The sequence below is a fragment of the Protomyctophum bolini genome, assembly GCF_963924005.1.
Source record: "Protomyctophum bolini genome assembly, chromosome: 23".
NCBI classification, from domain to species: Eukaryota; Metazoa; Chordata; class Actinopteri; order Myctophiformes; family Myctophidae; genus Protomyctophum; species Protomyctophum bolini.
In genome coordinates this window covers 10502463-10520876 of record NC_137884.1, presented here as the reverse complement: position 1 = coordinate 10520876, position 18414 = coordinate 10502463, and the positions used below count along the sequence as shown (strand labels likewise).

General features: G+C 40.9%; 1 protein-coding gene across 1 annotated transcript; it reads right to left on the bottom strand.

Moving 5' to 3' along the window:
• Positions 1-3411: 3411 nt before the first annotated feature.
• Positions 3412-5467, bottom strand: LOC308310866 (GTPase IMAP family member 7-like). The gene is made up of 3 exons (XM_080757320.1): positions 5358-5467; positions 4198-4436; positions 3412-3980 (listed from the first exon to the last, which is right to left on the bottom strand). Exons 1-3 carry the CDS (start codon positions 5386-5388, stop codon positions 3453-3455), a joined length of 798 nt encoding a protein of 265 aa, XP_080613446.1. The 5' UTR covers positions 5389-5467; the 3' UTR covers positions 3412-3452.
• Positions 5468-18414: the final 12947 nt, after the last annotated feature.

Here is an 18414-nt window from a genome sequence, read left to right as displayed (position 1 = left end):
GCTTTTACAAAACTGGACAAATTATTTGTAATTAATTCGCTTTTTTGCTCTATGATCAAAGACACTGCTTCCAAATTTGTGTGCCAAATGGTGTGTATCTTAGCACAATGCAACCGGTATTTTTGGGTCATTTCCGTGACATGCTTTGTGCATGTTTAAAATGTTTATTTTCATGAAAGTTATTCATGCTAATGCAAAATTACAATTCTACAAATATAGTTTAATCTTTGTATATAAGAAAGTTTGACATGCCTCAGATTGTAGATTATCTCACATTGATTCACTATTTTTCTTGCTCTCGCTCTCGCTCTCGCTCTCTCTCTGCCCCCCTCTCTCTCTGCCCCCCTTTCTCTCTCTATCTCTCTTTCTCTCTCTCACTCTTTCTCTCACACATTTTCTTTCTGCCTTCACCAGTGAGTGCCTTACAGACTGGATGAATAGCAAGCCTGTAGAGTGTAGAGTATATGCTGCTACATTACATGTACAGTATCATCGGTATGTCACCCGTTCTCAACCTTTTATCTCCATATTTAAACTTATTTTTATCCTCATAAATTAATGCCCTACACTTTGTCATACTTAAAAAAAAAAAAACCTCTGAAAGTTAAAGTGGTTAAATGTGTCTGGGTCTTATAAATATAGTGAGCTATCCTAACTGTCCTATGGATCTCTTGGAACACACATTATTTTTTCCATGGTTTTGGAAATGGGTGTCTGACGATGAGGGGGTTGTGAACAAAATACCCGGAAGATGTTAATGGGTTTAGTAAAGAAATCACTGAAATCCATTATTACCATAATGACATAGTTCAATGTTGAAAATGGTGTGTGTAAAGTGGATTATGGCACTCCGTCTTTAAAGGGATAGTTCAGATTTTTTTTATTTAAGCTGTATGTAATACCTGCCTTTAATCACACGGAACTATGTTTTTTGTGTCCATGTCACTACGCCCAAACATAGTTACATGTGATAGAGGGGTCAAAGTTGAACGAAAGTGGTCAAAGTTGAACGAAAGTTGCACTAATATTTTAGAAATATTATGTCAACAATACAAATGACGCTAATTTTGTGGATTAACTTTTAACTTAACTTTTAATGCGTGGCCCCAGTGAACCCCACAAAATGACCGGAACTACTTAATATTCACCAAAAGCAGAGCAGAACCCCCACCACGGGACTCGGGCAATCAATTAATACAGTTGCAACCACTAAATTAATGTATTTCATACAACTTAAGTTAAAAAAATTGTGAACTATCCCTTTAATCACTCATCTAGAGTCCACATATTGGCCATGTCATTATAAGAACAAGAAAATTCAAAAATAAAATAAGAATCCCACAAAATAGTGAAATTAGCCAATCAATATACTAGTTCTAAATGTAACATTTGTGTGGTCCAGAAACGTCATTAAATGTTCCTGGAGAAGTGTACAGTGACAACGTTTCTTCTGGCTATTGGGTTGATTTTTGCTACTGTACCTTTGTGCCACATGGAAGTATAAAATAGGGCATTCATTTATCAAAAAGACTAAATGCTCAAACATGGAGATAAAGGATTTCTGCCCAACATCAATGTAATGATCTGCTACAGTGGACCAGTTCAGTCATTCTAAAATTAAGAAGAATCAACTTTATTGACACATGACAGAAGTGGTTCAAATGTATTTTTTATTTGAAATAATTGGGAACTTGTCACCTGCTTGACACAAACAAGCCTACTTAAGATAGTATGTATTTCATTAATTGTGGCGATAATGAAATTGTGTGTAATTCCCATTTCCATAACCAGCACAGTACAAAATGCCAACCGTGAGTCCAGCACTGGCAGTAGGGGAACCAGTAGAGGATAGAATGAAGACATGGATTAAAATTAATTCTTATGCTTCATGGGGATCAGTGTATTTTTATGGTAAAATATTGTAAAATGGATTGTATGTAACTTGTAGGCTTGTGTGAGACAAGTATGAGTGTGTAGCTTTTATAATTGTGACTTTTTGATTGTTCAACTCAATCTGGCTTAAATGCAGAGAGAAAACCACGCTGGTACTCATGTTTTGCCTACGTTTTGTGTACCTGCCACTGAATATACTTTGCTATTGTTCAGCTTTGCAGTGCGAGTGCCTCTGTACAGTAGGACACAAGAAATGCAATGGATTCCTCTGTAGTCTGGAACGGACCAGGTGTAGACAAGAGCAACCTGGACTGGACTTCAGTGCACAGGATAGGAGTCCACGCTAACAGCAACCATACTGGTCTGGACTGCACCCTATCAATGACTCTTCTCAAGAAGCAGAGAAGAGGGCTCAGAACACAGACACAAGATTCCCAAATATTCAATAATAAAACAAATATTTCTACAATATATGTCTAAGAAGTGCATTATTGTCTCTACCAGGCCGAAGGGGAGGGGGAGGGGGGTGTGCACGTGTGTGTGCACACGTCCATCCACAGCTAATCTCTGGCACCGTTTGGTCGTTGCCAAACTGCGCACACACTCCCTGGATGCCAACGCCAAACCTCTGCCCCAATTTTTCCAAAACGGCCTGTTATAGCACCACCATGATGCCGATTTTTGCTAAACACATTTCTTTATATTGCTCGTATCACGTCAACAGATGCGTATATTGGAGCTCTATACGATCACGTAGACACTTTATAAGCAAATGTTGCTCCGAGGGACCACAAGTCCACTTTATCGAAATCCGATAAAGTGCATCGCCGCAGTCATCGCCACATTAATGCGGGACCCACGACGTTCGGTACGAGGACACTTTGACCGTTCCAAAAAGGCCAAGGGGCACACACACACACACACACACACAGACATGCCACACATGAATATTCTATGCGTCTTAGTTAACATACATAAAGCATAGTGTTCTCAAATAAAATGAGAAAATGCATCTATGCAAATTTCATTTTGGAGTGCCGCTTTTTCCACTTCAAAGATATTAGTTTATTTATTTTACTCAACATACCATTGCAGGTGTTGATAACAAAAGAAAGTCTTGCACATGGTTTGTGAAAGGTTAGAAATTATTTTTGTATTTTTATTTTTTACAGACAACAGAAGGCCGACATAAAATAGGGTGGTGTGTGGATCATACGGTATTCACAATCACATCTTAGAAGTAGGCTATGCGAGGCCACGGAAAAAAGTGGCAAAAAAGTTGGAATGTGTTTATAATCAATCGCCCCTTGAATACACCAAAGTTATTACTCAGGCCATGTCAGGCTAACAATGTTGGTGAGTTTAACATACAATCAGACTTTTCTGTTTGTATGTATGAGCTGTCAAGGCCACTCAGTAGGCGTTCCCTCTCTAGAATAGAAACTTAAAAAGGTGAGATAAAGTGTGATAATAAATCACTACATTTACATTAAACAAAACTCTGCTTTCCTCAGTATCGTGATAGGTATCATAGCAGGCTAATATTTCTGCCCTGGCCTCTACTTCAGGTTGTCTTGGTCCCCCACGGGCCCCACCCTCTCTGCATTAGCAGCCTGAGCCAGTATGGCTTGAAAGAGAACAACACGTTGCATGAGATCGCCGAGGAAAGAGAAGTTGTGTACTTGCTGCTCTGCTAACTGCCTGTCTCCTTCTTGTTGGAGTGTCTTCTCCGCTTCTTCGTACATGTCTTCAGTGAAGTGCTTTCCGCCGTTTATCGCCAGCATGTCGTCGATCTTCCTGATCAAGCCCACGACTTGGGCTCTGTTCCTCGGGTTGTTGTTGTTGAACACGTGGTACCTGTTGCCGCACCTCTGGATCGCCTCCCGGAGAAGTGGGTGACCGTTTTGAATGTACTCCTGGATGGTCCGACCTTTCAGCTCGTCGCCGCGCGTGAACACAACGAGCATGTGCCTGGAGGCCTTTTGTCCGAAGAGCTGCTCCAGGGCCTCCACGCAGTTCTCTTCTTCTTTGGTGAACCTGCCGATCTGCATGACCAGCAGGAGGGCGTGTGGGCCAGGGGCAGATACCTGCAGTGGTGGACAAAAGTGCTCAACCTCAGAAAAGTCCCAGCTAAATCAAATACTGAAGAGAATATACTCATATTCAAGTAAATGCACTTTGTCAGTGTCCACTGTCAACTAAAAGTATGAGAAGAATGTTTGTCAACTATCCTTTTGCCCCTCCAACGTCGTGACTATAACTAAATCAAAATTTGCTATCAAACACGGCTGTCCACCACTGTACCTGGATACATCTGACAATCTCTTTCTTTATGCGCTCTGGAGACATCATTGTGTCCAGTAATCCTGGTGTGTCGATCACAGCGATTTGTCGTCTCCCTTTCACCTTCGATTTGTCGCAGTTCTGGGTCACTGACACTGCGTTGGCACATGACTCAAACACCTTTGAGCCCAGGATGGTGTTGCCTACAGCACTCTTCCCCACTCCCGTCTTCCCAATCATGACAATTCTCAACGGCTCCCCTAGAAACACAAATGATATAACACACAACCGTCACACACACACACACATTGGGCCAAATTCACAACGGAAATATACGACCAGGTGTAAATGACTCTCACAGTCATTCACCAAAGGTGGCGTAATGACTTAATTTGTGCGGATCGCCCGTGTATCTCATTTCGCCTGGCCCAATTCTCTAATAGAGCCGGTGGCCAGGCTGGGTGCAGCCTACCGGTATGTGTTTTTGGTTTTTTTGTGAGGGATTTTATTGATCTCTTTATTTTTGGGCGCTCAGCCGGCCCCACCCTGCCCGACCCTTCTGGCAAATGCCAGAATTGGCAGACCGTCCAATCCGTGCCTGCATAGGGCCACTTGACTCCTAGAACCGGCACTGCACACACACACACACACACACACACACACAGTCCATATCTATCCCCACCAATTAAGGATGTTTTTTTAAACTTTTATACAACGTGCCTGGTCCATGCAGGCTATTCGATCCATGCATGCTTCATCTATTCGTATTCATTGCATAAGCAACCAAAACGTTCTTCATATTGTCGCAACAATTTCATGCGAATGCAGGAAGAGAAGAGTAGCAGAGCTCTAATGATAGAGCTAAGCCTATGGACCAGAGCTAGCAATGCAGTAGGCTCATATTGTTGGCAAAAACAAATATACAGGTAATATATATATATATATATATATATATATATATATATATATATATATATATATATATATATATATATGCAAAAAGTTAGAAAATAGCAGATCTATGAGTCTGGCTATATTTTTTTTTCATTCAACTATTTTATTGTAAGTATAAGTAAATAAATAAATGAACAGTTTTGGACATAGGCCTACCAGGCTTTCCACTCGACCGCAATGATAATGCTGAAATGAAATGGCTAAAACTGAAATAGATCCAACATCACCTTTGGGGATGGAAGCTAGGCGATTACCCATCTTGGCTCGATGTGGTTGAAAATGGAAAATAAATCAAAATGTGTCTTTTCATTAGCTCCCACGGCACCGCCCTCTAAGCTGTGACTGACATACAGTAGTAATGCTGTGATGTACATTTACATTTCAGGTTTGTCCAGAAGAAGGAATGACAGCAATGACACTACTGGGGATCTACAACAACACAGTGAACTCCAGTGAACGTTGTTCGTATGTCCGTTTATAGATATTTTAATATTCACAATTTTAAATATATAGTGTCAGGATGACATGCTCATTAATATGTCTCAGGAGATTTGTGGTATTGTATGCTATATCTGTACCACATTTGTCATGGTTTGTGTGCAGAACTGGACAAGTACATTTTGTCAGTTGAGAGAAAGTGTTTCAAAGTGTCAAATTACAATAACAATTAAATCATAATTAACACTATTAAGCATAATTTATGGAAACCCTTGATCCACAGACCTCCTCCTCAGCTCTAATCAAACTACTATGACACTGCATTCCTTTAAATCTTAATCTTAATCACTCATCATTAATTATCTGTTTTGAATCTCAGGTATGTTTCCATTGGTCTGCATAGTTTACTATCAACAGTACCACAGTCCACACCACAACTATTTAAGCTACGTTGACAAACACAAAACTAGTTTAGCTTGTAGAAATTCCTGTCTCCTCATGTCCCCAAGTAACACTGTCCTCTGAAAGGCCACCTGCAATAACCTGATATGAAGTATACTGCGCACCCATTCACCTTTGCACCTAAGTGTCCCTTTCTCGGACTGCAACTGTACTTATAAGACCCATTTATTGAAATCCCAAACATGGAATATACTTGGACCATGCCACATATAATGCCATCCCAATGTTGGTCATGTCATCATAGGCTAAGAAGAAAAGACAATTGCTATTCTACAAGGTCACAACATGCAGTAATGTGTTTGTAGATCGGCTTTTACCCCAAAATAAGTTTTGATAAGTGACTTATTTTAAACTGTGTATCGCAGTGGAATAGAGTAGACACTATGACACGTCAAGAGTCTATTAGTACTGTAGGCTATACATTTGTGTTTCTGGTAATATCATTGATCACTTGTTTTGCATGTCCGTGGCAAAAATAAAACATTAATGGAAATGTCCATCACATTCACAAGCTGGCATAGATACATAAAACGCATAAGAGAAAGAAATGTCGTTTCACTGGCTTTTAGTATGCTATAGTTAAAACTAAAGAGAACTAAAATACTGTTAAAATCTACTTTAAAAAAACTAATAAATTAAAAAGCACCATTAGTTCATAGAGAGACAGATATTGCACAACAGGAGTCCTTATAGCAGCATATGGGGAGAAAAGGTTAGGGGATATTGCACTTGTTCAAAAGTCTGATGGCTTGGGGGGAAAGGACTTTGTTGCCTTTATTTCAATGGGACAAGCATATTCATGAAGAATTACCAAACACATTACCAAACACCAAATAATGCATGAACAGAAATCAAACATAAATATAAATGCAAGAAAACAAAAATACATAACAAAAACACAGAGACAAGAAAGGAAATCCAAAGGTAAACAGAAAAACAACTTGAATACAGAATTCTTCTGTTTCCATGGGGCTATAGTAAGTGTTTTTATCTCCCTCCAATTTACTGTTATCATTTTCTTAGCAATCAGTAAAACTATTACCGGCATACAAATAAATAACCATACTGTGTACAGTGTGTGTGTGTGTGTGTGTGTGTGTGTGTGACAGGTAGCCTACTGTTTGATCCATGAAGCCAACCTGGCCTCGGTCCACAGCGAGGGGGAATACCAATTCCTCCAGAGGTTGACCTCAAGTTACGTCTGGATAGGAGGCTACAGACGCAGCACAGGTGAACAAATATACAATGATCATTTTATGTAGGATTAAATCAACCACTATACACGTGTAGTGTCATACTGTGTGTGTGTGTGTGTGTGTGTGTGTGTGTGTTTAGCTTAGCATTTAGCTTCCATCCCATAGTTTAAATGGTTTTGTGCCAGGGACTAAAGGAGAGATGATTTGTCAAGATTGGTCAAAAAATCTTTAGAAGATTGTTGGAAAATAGCAGATCGGCTTGAAACATAAATTAGTGCCAAGCGTTTAAACTGTTCCTCATTTTTGCTGGGGAGTGGGGACCTCGGACCCCACTTTGAGAACTGTAGTAGCCTATCTTGAATACTGAAGACGCCACACCAGGTTCAATATGCAGGTTGTTTATTTCTCAATTGGGAAAATACAGACTTCCCTTATACACACGGCGCCAACTAGTATATATTCACTTCCTACCAAGAGGTGATTGCCTCCTACTGACTGCCTATAGTCCTAATCTGGTGTACTTGTGCCCCCTCTTGGCCAGGCCCCATAACTACAGTCTCTAACATGCCCACAACATAACATCCCCTTCCACTTAATTAAAATTTGTATTATTGAGATTCAAACATATCTTGTATCTCTTCAGGGCAAGAATAGCAAAAATCAAAGATATTCCACAAATGCTTGTTTTAGAATCTAAAACAAGCATTTGTGGAATATCTTTGATAGTATTAAGAACCATCTCAAATTTAGATGGTTCTTAATACTATCCAGAGAGGCCGCATTATACTAACCCTGTCCTGCACTAGCCTGGGCACCATTTCATTTCGGTATGAGCCGGATGATATGCCTACGTCACGTTGTATGCAGCTTCCCAAACAGGATGTACCCAAAATAATCCCCCCTCCCCCGCGATCAAAATGTTAGTTCCCCCCCGACTTTACTCGCCAGTTGCCATTGTGCCGCAATCTCTGAAAAGCACACTCACATTTATATTTATTTTGTATTTTAAAATTCAACGAAACTAAAGTACGCCGCATCAGAAGCATATTAATTGGTAGGAACTAACATTTTGATCGCGGGGGAGGGGGGATTATTTTGGGTACATCCTGTTTGGGAAACTGCCTGCAACGTGACGTAGGCATATCATCCGGCCCCGGACTTTTGGAACAGAGACCAGGCTTTCCTCCGAGGCGGTGGAAAGCCTGGTGATGCGAGGTTAGTCCTGCACTAACCTTATACAGCACTCGGAAGCGTGCGTTGGAATGCCCCTGTCCCCAGAGGCTGCAGCTCTCAAGACCTGTAAAATGACATTTCAGAGTCTGTGACCTATTTTACATGCATCGTGTTTGCACGACATATCTGTTTACGGCTTGAAATGATTGAGGCCTTGGCTCTCAATGTGTTTTAAATGCTATACAACCGTGTTAATTTTCTGCTCTGAGGGCAGCTTTTGAATGCTGCTCTCAGGGCATCTTAAATGCTATACATACACCAATGTTAAATTGCTGCTCTAAGTGTTGTACAGCTTTCCTGATCTCCTCTCTGCTGGGTATGTCGCAGCTGATGGGGATCGGTTGGTCTGTGCTGGTTGGATATCTGGGGGGTTTGCTGGTGGGGGGTCTATTCAGCAGTTCCTCAAAGTTCTGCCCATCTGTGTAGTTGGCCATCCTTTGTTTTAATGCGGTTTGCATCTTTATCTCTGACTGGTCTTTGCCTGCTATATTTTCCCGTCATCTTTCTGGTGGTGTCGTACAACTGCTTCATGTTTCCGTTTCTTGCTGCTTGTTTCAGAAGGCCTCTGTCCGTTCACCCACATGTAGGTCAGAAGGCCTCTGTCCGTTCACCCACATGTAGGTCAGAAGGCCTCTGTCCGTTCACCCACATGTAGGTCAGAAGGCCTCTGTCCGTTCACCCACATGTAGGTCAGAAGGCCTCTGTCCGTTCACCCACATGTAGGTCAGAAGGCCTCTGTCCGTTCACCCACATGTAGGTCCGTTCGCATAGAAAAGCATTAGCAAAGTTTGGTGTGACTGCACCCTTAACAGCTTTTAAGTGGTTCTTAAAAAGGTCCCCAGAGGCTGCATTTTTGCCGGTCTGTGTCATTAGTAAACAGATGACAGCTTCCGTACTCCAGATTTCAGGAGGTGTAGTGCCAGACTCAATATAGCATTCAGGTGGTGTAGTTCCAGAGTATATAGATTCAAACATATCTTGACTCTAGTTCGGGGCGAGCATGGGAAAAAACAAACCCCTTCAAATCACGGCTTTTGTACGGCTTTTGAATTTTTGAATAAAATATAAATCTTAGTGAAAATAGCAGCTCTACAAGCTCACTGATCAAAGAGAAGCAAAAGTGTTAAAATGAAGAATGCCAAGGTTATTCATAGTAGGGCTTTGGGTGATTAGACAGTTATGAAAGTGAGATCTGTGTAGAGGGTATAGTTTAGATTTTGGACCAATGACAAATTGTATGATATTCAATCTGTGACAACAGCTCTGAGAGGGATTATTGGAAGCGAGTGGTATGAATATTTGGGTATTGTCAGCGTAGCAGTGACATTGGATGAAATACCTGCAACATATGTGGCGAAGCATGTATAACGAGAAAAGCAGGGTCCCGAAGCTGACTTTGGACTTGCCTGCCTGGGTTCTATGGAGTATATAATAGGTATGAACTGAGCCATAAGAATGCAGAGTTACAGATAACAAGGTGGTTGATGGGCGGTGTAGCAGAATGGTATATCCACAGTATCAAATGTTGGCTAAGGTCAAGGCAATGCTGTCGCACAAAAAACATATTTTCCGCCCCCATGTTCTATATGATGACAAGCCCCAAAGCTCCGCCCCAATTGCTCTCACTGTAGCCTATATAGTCTTGCCATTTGTGTCACATATGAAATGGGACCCAACAAGCTCTTGAAGAACTGAATACAGAAGAACATACTGTACATTTTGATTCCAGGTAAGAATATATATTCATATATATTATTTTCTATTTACTTGTTAGCAGTCAAGTAGTATACAAAGCTTATAGAGTACCAGAAGCTCTTATGTGTCTGTGCATATATTACACCTGAACCACATCAGTGGTGATCAGTGATTAACATGTTATTTGCACTCTGACCAATGACCATGCTTTGCTTTTCCAGTTACCATGGCGGCACATCTTATGGCTGCCCAGGCTGTTGTGTCAATCGGTTCCTCAGTTGCTCAACTCATTCCAACTCATCGCCAGTGCAGCATTACGATCAGCAACTATAGTTCCCATGCACTCATCAATCCCAGGTAATTGTTTATTTTTTACTAATGTGTTTTATAGTATTATTATTATTATTATTATTATTATTATTATTATCATCATTTGCTCTAACCAGTGGTGTGATTTAGGGTCTCCCAGGATGACAATTTCTTCCATTGTGTTCATATTTAACCTCAAATTCAGTTGTTTCAACATGACATCCCCCCCCCCTGAAATTACGCCTCTGGCTCTAACTTTGTTCTTTCTTCCCACTATTAAGCATGTATGTTTCGAGTGGCAGTTGTACCAGAGCTTTACCGCACCAAATCCCCGCATCCAGCGAGTACATAGTTGAGTTCAAGAAGACGCCACACACTGCGAGGGGTGCTGTCGGTTGCTTCACCTACGAGCTCCAAAATCCCCGCAACAAATCAGTCACCAAGCAGATGGCTTACTTGTTCTCTGTGCCCTATGACTACAACCTGTACTCCAACTGGCATGCAGGGGGGTTCTATAGCCGCAGCAAAATTTGCAACTACGATCTTTGGTACGAGATGTACAACAATTCTGAGAGTGGATTTAAAAGACGCAAAGGAGGCCAGTCCTTCGCTTACTCAGACGGTGAATTTAAAATCGAGGCCACAATGACAGACACTTACACGCCTGTCATGACTGTGGAAATTTATAACGCCTGATTTCAGGGTTGTTATAGTTAAAGAAAGTCACTAATACGATCAAATTCAACCTTCAAAATTTTAAACAAATTAGACCATTCCTGCGGCCAGATCGTATCTTCACTGCATGATCCTATATCACACATTGAATACTGTTTCACAAACTGGTCTTTCACAGGTGTGACTACTCTCAAACCCATAGAACAGCTCTACAAGAGTGCGCTCAAGGTGTTTGACAGGAAGCCCCGCTCATATCATCATTGTAACATCCTCCAGAGGCATTTTTTTTTTAGCTTTGATAACTTTCAAATCTTCAAACAGGTTGGGGTCATATACAAGACCCTACATGGTCTGTGCCTGCCCCCCCTAAGTGAATTAATTAAACGAAAGTCCGATAGGGGAATCAGTATACAGAGCAACAACTCGAGGAGACTGCGAAGTGCCGCACCGGCAAACAACATTCGGCCAAAATGTCCTCTCAGTACAGGGTTGTGTAGCATATGGCCTTCCTCTGCGTATAAGGGATTGTGCTACATTTCCCTCTTTTAAATACAATCTGAAAATAAGGTTGCTTGAAAACCAAAGCTGCAACCATTTATGATTATTTTAGGTGTATTTCTTTTTTTATGCTGTGTTCCCTATGTAATGTCATGTAAATTACATTGTCTGTTTTTCCGTTTTGTGTTTCCTGTGAGGACTGTGGATGAAAATTAGCAACTGTGCTATATCCGGTGTATTTACGTCCATGTGACGTCCATTAATATGCATTTTCCTGTCCAAATAAACAAATAAAGTAAAGTAAAGTAAGAAAGTGCCCGTGATATTTTTGGGTTAAAACTAAAAGGTTTTTGTTATATTACGTTTTTCTGTCAGCCTTCCTTTTTGTTGCCTGTAATGTTTTTGCAGCCATGAATCGAAAGACTTTATTATCATGGGTTATGCCATTCTTATCTCCAGTATATTGTAATGTTTTTAATCCTCATTGTTGGAGGCTTTGTACACAAACTAAAAATGTACTGTTTAGTATTCCTAAAGATTAAATATAATAATGTAAAATAATCACAGGTGCATCTTAAAATAATAAAAGCATGTAATCAGTCACTTGTGTTTGTGTGGATTTGTGTATCAAAACATTATTATGTTTGCACAGTTGCACAATGTGATGAGGTCAGGACAAATGAGATGAGGTCAGCACATTTTAGGCAAGTGGCTATGGCTGGCTGTTTTTATAGCCCAAGGAGTGTATTTTGTTAACTAATGCTTGGAATGGATTCAGAATCATGCAAACCACCTAGTTTGACATGTTACATGCTACTTAAAGCAAAAGGAAAGTTTGACATTTTTGCCTGCCATAGGATGTTAATGGTAGGGTCACAAGAAACCCCTATAAAAAAGATTGCCCAATACCAACAGCCGGCCAGCAAGTGGATTCATGAATATATCCGGATATAGACAATATTTTAGGCCAATAAAAAAAGACTATATATACCACATTTCCCACCCGTCCACATCGACTGCCTGACAGAGACGAAATGTTTTTATAATCGTCATGGGGGCCCGAAACCCCTCCCCCCCGCTGCCCACCCTGGCTGTTGCCGGCCAGGGTGTTCTTGCTGGTGGTGGTTTCATTGTGAACAAGTAGCCTAAGCAGAGTACAGTACTCAGTACTGTATGCATGCATCACCTTACCTACTGGCAGGTGAAAACAAGCACCCAGATTAGCATATTTTATCATAATCACCCGAGACCGGGTTGGTATTGGTTCTATATACCTCGGAACTGCTCTATCTATCATTATGTGTAATACCCGAGTGGATCCGAGATGATCTGTGCTGTGTGTGACTGTGTGGCGCCCTGCATTGATCAGGAGAGAAACGCAATTAAGTGTGATGTTTTAGGCTGACCTATGATCAGGTTAGTGTAGCAGCAACATGAATGGCTGTGTAACTTGTGTGATTATACTGGTTATACTGGTTTAAAGGGGGGGCACGGTGGCACAGTTGGTAGTGCTAGAAGGTCCTGGATTTGATTCCTGCTGGGGACGCTGTGGGCGCTATGGGCGTGTTCCCTCCTCCGCCTCATCAGTGCCCATACCCTATAGGTGGGGTTGGCAAAAGGGCCTTTCTGTGTGGAGTTTGCATGTTCTCCCCGTGTCCCCTAGGGTAGGTAATAGGTACACTCACAAAAAACATGCAGTAATCCTGGTCTCTAAACTACCTCCCCTGGCCAGCCAGGGTGCCTGATGGAGGGGAAACGAACTGGTCAGAATAACGTGTTCTCTCCCACACGCTATGTCCGGCTGGGGAAACTCTCCCCTGTCAGGTGAAAAGAAGCAGCTTGGACTCCTCATGCATAGAAGGAAGCATAAGGTCAGTCCACAATTTTATATAGGTATGGTTTTGCACACTCAATTCATAATTAACGTTTCAATTTTGGAGGTCTGGCTCATGGACTAATAACAGGTTATGAACTGAACCAGATCCCAACGATGGAAAAGGGGCCATATGTCAGTATGTCAGTGGTTTTGTTTTATTTAGTTGTTAAGTGCAAAATCGCACAAATGTTTTGATAACACTTCACACCATATTACAACGCAATGTACAGCAACATAAAAAACAATATGATTTTCATACAAACAGATACTGTATATATAGGGAAAAGATGCCAAGATTATAGAGCACCGAAATCTGATGGCAATATCACTAGAGGTCACACTAAGTTTGTGTATATACTTTTGTTTTTGAGTCCACTCCTATAGACACACATCCTTTTATACAGGGGCAAATGGAAACAAACAGCAGAGGCCTTTTTTTTGCCGATGGGTTCCCAGTTTGGCCTCACACCAATTCCTTGCAAGTTCATGCAAGTTCTCCACACGCCAGACAGAGTTGCAAACAATCCAGTTCTCCCTGTCAATCAACATGCTTACCTTAATTGTCTTTAAGAAGACAGTTATTACTGGCATGCAGATTATGAATGTCACAAATGTTCTGCAAGTTTGGAAGGCAATCATTCCCACGTGGAATGGGATCTGAAAAACCTAACTTACATGACCCCAGATGATGTGTACCGGTTTATGTTTGATTGATTGATTGAAATATTTATTAACAGTTTGCAGAATTACAGTACATTTCAAGCACAAACTCAATACAAAGACTGTTAACTGTGAGTGGACGACCCAATTAAGCATTACACTTGTTTACAAGAGGGTCCACCATGTTCAATTCATCAAAACATTTAGAGACGTATACAAATAGACACTTCTAGTCAAAGAACAGAACAGGAATTCATCATAAAGGAGGTAAAAAAGGAAAATAAACATATACAGTGAGGGGTAAAGGGGGGGAGCGGTGGGGTGGATTCAGATTTTACGGGGGCCAGTTTCGAATTGCAGCCGTCCGTAGGTGCCCTTTGAGAGCGGTTTTGAAGGAGTCAAGGGATTCGCATGTCTTAATGACTGTTGGTAGGGCATTCCACATTTTGGTGGCATAGGAGCGAAAATAATTTAGTCCCTTGTTTGTGCCGAATCTGGGTTGTACATGGTTGGTTGCACTCCCTCTGGTGTTGTGGGTGTGGACTTCGTTAACATTAAGGAAGTATCTAGACAGGTACCTGGGTATCTTGGTGGTGTATCGAATCTTGTGGACCAGACCAATTGCAAGATGCTGTACTCTGTCGTTGACCCTAAGCCATTCCAGCCTGTCAAAGTGGACAGGGGTGAGGTGGGTTCGGGGGGTAGGAGCCTGACCAGTTTGTTATGGGAAGTCTGGAGCCTAGTTTTAAGGGCCTTTGTGGTGCAATTATTTGAAAACAGGCGCCTCTTTACGTTGTACGTCCCTATGTGAGTCTTGGTCAGTAGGAATAGTAGCAAAAAGTGTATGAAGAAACCCCATAATGGTGGAAATTGTAGTAAGTGTAAGTGGCCTACAGTATAGGAGAGTGAGAATCCAAGGAATCCAGCGAAATAATTATTTGAATTGCACAAACCATGTTTCATGAGTTATTGACCACCATGAGGTCTTCATGGGTCCATAAAACTCTGCAATTGACCGTTCTTTTTATGGACCCTAATTAGACCTGTAAAATTTCCCGTGAGATTTTACAGACCCGACCCAGACACCCCTTCAAAAAATTGCATAATGAAACAAATACAAATACAGTTATTGATTTAATATGCGTAACAAAACGTTTTCTTCGTAAATAAATAAAGCACTTTATGAAATAATATCAGACCTATTGAAAGCTTTGCTTTCACCTCGCTGAGGACAACAGTGTCAGAGGAATCCAGATTGCACGCCTCATGTGTTTTCAAATCAGACAGCAGCTGGCTTGCCGTGCAGTATGGTACACATTTTTTTCACCCAGTGTCAATTGTCTAATGTAATCCTGGGTGCTACACTTCCTCTGCCAACTAGGGGGGGCAGCAGACTGACCTCATGCTTCCTTCTATGCATGAGGAGTTCAAGCTGTTTCTTTGCACCTGACAGGGGAGAGTTTCCCCAGCCAGACGTAGCGCATGGAAGGAACACAGGAACAGGTTATTCTGACCACTGACCAGTTCCTTTCCCCGCCATCAGGCACCCTGGTTGACCAGGGGGAGGTAATTTAGAGACCTGCATGTTTTTTGTGATTGGATTGGATGCACCTGCAAAATATGTGGCCAAGCATGTATTACGAGAAGAGCAGCTAGAAGCACAGCTAGCCCTATGCGACGCCAAAGCTGACTTTCGACTTGACATTCAATAGCTGTGTGCTATTAAATGGACTGGGTTCTATGGAGTTGAACTGAGATGAACTGAGCCATAAGAGTGCAGAGCTACAGATACCACGGTGGGTTGATGGGCCGGTGCAGCAGAATGGTTTGATCCATTCCACAGCTCCGCCCCAAATGCTCTCACTGTAGCCATATATATTCTTGCCATTTGTGTCACATATGAAAAGGAACCCAAGAAGCTCTTGAAGAACTGAACACAGAAGAACATACATTTTGATTCCAGGTAAGAATATTCTGGGTTTTTTTTTAAATGTTTTTTGGGACTTGTCAAGTATTATATAAAGCATATAGAGTAGTTAACTTGACATTGTTATATTGCATTTGTAATTCTACCTACGTGCAAACTACAAATATTTGTTTATTCTCCAAATGGATAAAACTGGTATCCCAACCGCTGACCGGCCTGACTTTGTTATTCCAGTTACCATGAAGAAGGCCGGTGCTGCAATGAAGGGTGTGGATGTCGATCAGGTTGTGGCAATTGGTTCCTCAATTGCTGGCCTCATTCCAACTCATCGCCAGTGCAGCATTACGATCAGCAACTATACCAACTATACACTCACCGAACCCAAGTATTTGCTTATCTTTTACTAATCTATTATCTATTCCTTTTTTGCATTATTATTATTATTATTATTATCATCATCATCATCATCATCACCATCTGCTATAACCAGTGGTGTCATTTAGGGTCTTGTCTTCCCCTAGTGTTCATATTTAACCTCAAATTCAGTTGTTTTATGTATAATCCCCAACTCTGAACATTTTGTTGAGGATTAATCTGATCCATTGCCATTTACACTTACAGTACACATTCAACATTTCTCTTTTGGGCATGTCATTATGCAAACATTTTCAAACATTTATTCTTTCCCAACCCCATCAAATTGTGAAAATTTGGGGTTTAATTGGTAAATTATTTTTGACAATACCAATTTTCCCCCCTGAAATTACGCCTCTGGCTCTAACTTTGTTCTTTCTTCCCACTATTAAGCATGTATGTTTCGAGTGGCAGTTGTACCAGATCTTTACCCCACCGGATCCCCCCATCCAGCGAGTACATGGTTGAGTTCAAGAAGACGCCACACACTGCGAGGGGTGCTGTCGGTTGCTTCACCTACGAGCTCCAAAATCCGCGCAACAAATCAGCCACCAAGCAGATGGCTTACTTGTTCTCTGTGCCCTATGACTACAACCTGTACTCCAACTGGCATGCAGGGGGGTACTATAGCCGCAGCAAAACTTGTGATTACAATCTTTGGTACGAGATGTACAACAATTCTGAGTACGGATTTAAAAGACGCAAAGGAGGCCAGTCCTTCTCTTACTCAGACGGTGAATTTAAAATCGAGGCCACAATGACAGACACTTACACGCCTGTCATGACTGTGGAAATTTATAACGCCTGAGTTCAGGGTTAAAGGGTTAAATTGAGTGCAAGTTAAAAAGGTTATTTTTGTTAAAGCTAATAAGGTTAAAGCTCTATATTGTGGTAGTAATCATTGCTATAGCTAGTTTGTGTTATCACCTCCTGTTTCACTATTCTATCCTGTATCAAATTATCCCTTACAGTAGCCTAATTGGATAGAATTTATATCCTGACTTGAAAATTTACTTTCTGTTTAATGTAGAGCTGAGACGGGGAGAACAAACACTCTACAGCAGTGATTACTATCAGAATACAGAGCTATTTAACACTTACTACTTCAACAAAACAAAAAAAATCTAAATCTTTATTTAGCCTACCTTTACTACGTGTGAGAGAAAGAGACAGCTAGAGAGACAGCTAGTATACAAGATATGACTTTATTCTCCATTATCCATCTAAAACTTTATTTCTTTTAGGAAAGACTTTGGGCTTCTATTTTTGATTGGTTAGGGCGAGTACTATACTAATCTAATGTAACGATTATGATCTCCTGTATATTATTGTAATGTTTTTGATCCTCATTGGTGGAGGCTTTGTACACGAAAGAAAATAAATGTACTTTTTTCTTTTATTACAGCTGGATTGTTTTGGTTCTTTGATTCTCTTAACTTTGTATTACACTACTACTACTACAATATTGCATTTGTATTGTTTAGTGTTCTTAAATATTAAATATAATAATGCAAAAATAATCACAGACTGTGCATCTTAAAATAATAAAAGCACGTAATCAGTCACATGTGCTTGTGTGGATTTGTTTACCTAATCATTATTATTTTCACAGTATGTAGGACATTCAAATGGTATGTAATTTGAGAACTACTGTAATCGTCGACTCCACTTGGAGCCCGATTACGAGTGTTAGGAGGATATCTATATAGCTATATCCTACAGGCGTTCTTCGCCGCTGTGACTTGGACTTGTCTTCTGTGTCTTGGTAATACTTCTTGCTGCTGTAACCAACTTGGCTGCTAGATCTTATATTCTTCAAATTTTTATCCCACAGTTTTGTAACCGAGTTTTGTAACCCAGTGTAAATCATAATGTAATCCTGGGCGCTACACTTCCTCTGC

Bases quoted from the DNA above. Each gene is read 5' to 3' on its own strand.
- LOC308310866 (XM_080757320.1), bottom strand. From the start codon at position 5,388: ATGGGTAATCGCCTAGCTTCCATCCCCAAAG. The intron at 4,437-5,357 runs GTGATGTTGGAT...TTGTGTTTCTAG, and splicing joins CCTAGCTTCCATCCCCAAAG to GGGAGCCGTTGAGAATTGTC. The intron at 3,981-4,197 runs GTACAGTGGTGG...CCACCACTGCAG, and splicing joins AGATTGTCAGATGTATCCAG to GTATCTGCCCCTGGCCCACA.